The sequence below is a fragment of the Vulpes lagopus genome, chromosome 10 (genome assembly GCF_018345385.1).
Source record: "Vulpes lagopus strain Blue_001 chromosome 10, ASM1834538v1, whole genome shotgun sequence".
In the NCBI taxonomy this organism is placed as follows: domain Eukaryota; kingdom Metazoa; phylum Chordata; class Mammalia; order Carnivora; family Canidae; genus Vulpes; species Vulpes lagopus.
In genome coordinates, this window is record NC_054833.1 from 115,419,609 (window position 1) to 115,424,193 (window position 4,585).

Sequence of the window (4,585 nt, forward strand, 5' to 3'; positions counted from 1 at the left end):
TACTGTATTATGTTGTTTCTAGAGCTTCTAGAAGCTCAGTTTGATTCCGTCCTCAGTACTGACTATGCTAGTTTCTGGGCAGGTAGATGCCAGGGTGAGCGAAGCATCACCGGGTCCCTTTAGGGGCTTGCACTGATGCCACGATGTGCTCTAGCCGCGGGGGGAGAAGCCGCAATTCTCCAGTAAGTTTTACCTTCTGGACTAGCGATTGTCCAGGTGTGGCCCCCTGGACTAGTGTCACCTGAGATCTTATGAGATATGCAAATTCTGGGCCCCACCCAGACCCGCCAGCCCAGCATCCCCAGGAGAGGGGTCCAGAAACCCGGTTGAACAGGCTCATCCAGGGAGAAGCTGCTGTAGGCGCCACATCATGTTTCCCCAAGACACGCCTCACGGAATCCTCAAACAGACTCTCCTGATCAGCTTACGATTGCAGATGAGGAAACTGAGGCATGGGGATCTGAATTAACGGTCCCAGAAGGCACAGCTAGTCAAGGGGTCCGGCTGGCAACCTCAGCAGCACCTGGAGGCCTGGTGTGAGTGGCACAAGCACGGTTTGGACCTTGCCGCGAGCTCCCTGCAGCTTTGCTGAGTGCGGCTGCGCTGCGGAGACACTGCGACGGCACAGCAAGGGGCAGAAATAGGGGGAAACTGAGGTATGTGTGCATGCTTACCTCATAATGGGACGCCGCTCCTGAAAGGATGCTGCAGTGGACTCAGGCTCTGGGGGGCCGCGCAAAAGGCACCAAAGCACTGCTCCCGTTTTGACTTCTCCGGAGCTGAGCGCTGCGGGGAGGCATCCACATGGCAGGTGCACTGCGAGGAGGCATCCGCATGGCAGGTGCTCCGCGGGGAGGCATCTGTAGGGCAGGTGCACTGCAGGGAGGCATCCAGCACTGCAGGTGCTCCGCGGGGAGGCATTCGTAGGGCAGGTGCTCTGCAGGGAGGCATCCGTAGGGCAGGTGCTCTGCGGGGAGGCATCTGCAGAGCAGGTGCTCCGCGGGGAGGCATTCCCACTGCAGGTGCTCTGCAGGGAGGCATCTGTAGGGCAGGTGCACTGCGGGGGGGCATCCAGCACTGCCGGTGCTCCGCAGGGAGGCATCCACATGGCAGGTGCTCTGCAGGGAGGCATCTGTAGGGCAGGTGCTCCGCGGGGAGGCACCCGCACTGCAGGTGCTCTGCGGGGAGGCATCCACACGGCAGGTGCTCTGCAGGGAGGCATCTGTAGGGTAGGTGCACTGCGGGGAGGCATCCAGCACTGCAGGTGCTCCGCGGAGAGGCATCCGTAGGGCAGGTGCTCTGCGGGGAGGCATCTGCAGAGCAGGTGCTCCGCGGGGAGGCATTCACACTGCAGGTGCACTGCGGGGAGGCAACTGTAGGGCAGGTGCTCCGCGGGGAGGCATCTGTAGGGCAGGTGCACTGCGGGGAGGCACCCGCACTGCAGGTGCTCTGCGGGGAGGCATCTGTAGGGCAGGTGCTCTGCGGGGAGGCATCTGTAGGGCAGGTGCTCTGCGGGGAGGCATCTGTAGGGCAGGTGCACTGTGCAGAGGCATAGGCACAGCAGGTGCTCCGCGGGGAGGCATCCGTACTGCAGGGGTGCCCTGGGGAGGCATCTGTAGGGCAGGTGCTCTGCGGGGAGGCATCTGTAGGGCAGGTGCTCTGCGGGGAGGCATCTAGCACTGCAGGGGCACGGCGGGGAGGGATCCACACTTCAGGTGCTCCACAGGGAGGCGTCCGCATGGCAGCTGCACTGTGCAGAGGCATCCACACTGCAAGTGCTCCGCGGGGAGGCATCTGTAGGGCAGGTGCACTGCGGGGAGGCATCCACACTGCAGGGGCGCCGCGGGGAGGCATCTGTAGGGCAGGTGCACTGCAGGGAGGCATCTGTAGGGCAGGTGCTCCGCGGGGAGGCATCTGTAGGGCAGGTGCACTGCAGGGAGGCATCTGTAGGGCAGGTGCTCCACGGGGAGGCATCTGTAGGGCAGGTGCACTGCGGGGAGGCACCCGCACTGCAGGGGCGCCGCGGGGAGGGATCCGCAGGGCAGGTTCAGAACTTCCTGCCGAGGCTGCGGTTGCTGCAGGGCCCGCTGCCGCCGAGCCTCCCGCGCTCACCTCGCAGGCCCAAGTCCTCCCTCAGCACGTCTGATGTCACCACAAGACCATAAATCGGAGCTAATGGGAAAAAATGCAACTCCTCCATTCCGACTTTCTGAAAATATTTGCCTGCGATGTTTTGCGCAGCGGAGACCTCACGCACCGCACCAAGAGAGACGCTATTTCTGGTGGGTTGCGGTCGCTGGGAGAGCGGATTGCGGAGGGTAATCCAGCACGTTCCCCTCTTACCTAGTAAATAAGTTAAATGGTCCCTGTGCTTATTCATTAAAACTTTTAGGGCAAGTTCATCCATTACCAAACAGCTTGAACAAACCAGAGGTGAATTAACTCTCCCAGATCCACGTGGCTTGCCAAGGGGAGCGCGCTGAAGCCATCCCATTGGTTTAAAGTTCATCCAAAGCACTATTAGCTCGGAGTCCAATTCTGAACTGTCAAGGGGAATATATACAGGGGTGATTTCAGGTCATTATCATGGCATTCCGATGCAAATGGCCACAATTTAATTCATTGTCACTAACATCACATCTTTATTTTGCTACCAACTGGTGACTGACATTTCTAGGACTACAAGAAGCAAATGCTAAGTGGGCCAGGGTGCACCCTTACCCTTTCTTCTTTCCCCCACTTTCCCATCTTTAGGGAGCCATGCTGGAGGCCTCTTCTGATGGGCTGCTGGCCTTTGACACTCCCTTCCCCGCCCTCAGCCAGCCGCCACCCCTGGGACAAAACGAAGCTCCCGTGCATCACTTCTGTGCACTGTGCCTCTGAAACGGGGCCTTCGTGACCCTAGCGCCACGGCCCCCTCCTTAAATCCCCCACCCAACCTAATTTAGGGAAGCTGAAGCACTCTCCTGGGTGACAGACCATGGGCTTAGCAGGCACACACACCCCTGAAAGTTCAAATTTGCATTTAGACTGGACAAAAGGGAAAGAAATGGCTTCCTATGTTCTTCCTTGGATGATCAGAGTCTCAAAAACTACTAATATCTAAAATGAAGCCAGAAGGGAACGTCCCCTGCTCCGCTCACCCAGGCTTAGGTAGACTGGATTCGTCTCTGAAAGCGCCTTTTCACTCCCAACGTGAAGTGAGAAAGAGTTGTAACGTCTCAAACAGCTCCAATAAAGTGTTTAATGTGTTCAAATGAAAGCAATTAGCAACTGAAGATCCTCTGGGCTCCAGATTTGGGGAAAAGATCTAAAACATGGATTTTTCCTTCCATTTCCCTGATATGACACAATGATTCTGCTTCTGAGGCAATGCCTGCCTCTGGAAGTGCCATGAAATGCCATCTATCCTCTCATTGTTGAGTCGCAATAACAATAAAAATAATGATAGATGGTGGTTTTATCTTCAAAACAATTCTGCAAGATATGAGTTTGGTCACCAATGAGGAGGACGGGTCTGGCCAGGGCACGCGGCGGTGCTGAGGGTTGCGGGCTACCTTCCGTCGGCTGCCTGCCCTTCATCGTGTCACCATCTGCTGCCTCGCTTTCCCGTCGCTGCATCACCGTGGCCTTCCCGTGTCCCTTGTACTTCCCAAGTCAGCTCCTTTCATCCAAATCCCTGTGTCAGGGTCTGGTTCTAGGGAACCCAAATTAAGACAACAGAAGGTGGTGTGATCCGGGAGTTAAAAATGTACATGGAATGTAGCATGGATGATAAGCTACACCAGCATTACTAGAGCACAGAATAGGTGTGCCAAGGAATTTTTTTAAAAATGAATATATTTGAAGTGGTTTTCTCTCTACTGAAGTCCAGCTGGTCTGGACGCAGTTCTCCTTTAACGGGATTAAAGCCTACACACTTCGGGGAAAACGGAAGGTGTCCAGTGCACTTGCAATCAGGGAGGTGTCCCTTACTTACTCGGAATCACCCTTTAGAAAGGTGGCGTGAAGAAAGCCATTGCTGGACTTAAAACGCCTAACACCGGGTGTAGCCCTCGAAAGCATGCACTCGGGTCCCCCAAAGGACACCCTTCGCGATAACAACCTCCCCAAACTGGTTTTCATCATGCATCGTTTATCCAGTCGTTAATAAAATTTGCTTTAATAACTGTACATTTCAAACTGAGAGGGGAAAAAGGGGGGGGGGGGCTCAAGTGTTACACGTGTCATTGCTCCTCTGCTTCTAAAAAAAAAAAAATAAGTGTCCTGCTGAAAAAGTGTGTGCCGGGGGCCCGAGACTCACAGGGATTTCAAGGCCTGTTTTATGTTGGCAAGTCAATCTCGCTTTGTCCTGCATCTCAGCCAGCAAACACAATTTCATAATAACACAACCCATCTCTGCGCTTTTGAACTCGGCTTTGGATTGGAGATCATTGTGCCTTTGCCTTCAGATGTGTCACTTTGATGTGTCCCATTTCAAAGGGAGAGATAAAGCCCAAAGTTCATTCTCACAATGGGACACCCTTTAAAGCCAAAGAGAGGATGTTGGTCCTCTTTGTGGCACTCAGCAGCCCAGATTCACTTT

At 55.2% G+C, this 4,585-nt stretch overlaps 1 protein-coding gene across 1 annotated transcript; it reads right to left on the reverse strand.

The window, feature by feature from the left end:
* Positions 1-675: 675 nt before the first annotated feature.
* LOC121500980 (vegetative cell wall protein gp1-like) lies at positions 676-1,974 on the reverse strand. The gene has a single exon (XM_041773064.1). The coding sequence runs from the start codon at positions 1,972-1,974 to the stop codon at positions 676-678; it is 1,299 nt and encodes a 432-aa protein (XP_041628998.1).
* Positions 1,975-4,585: the final 2,611 nt, after the last annotated feature.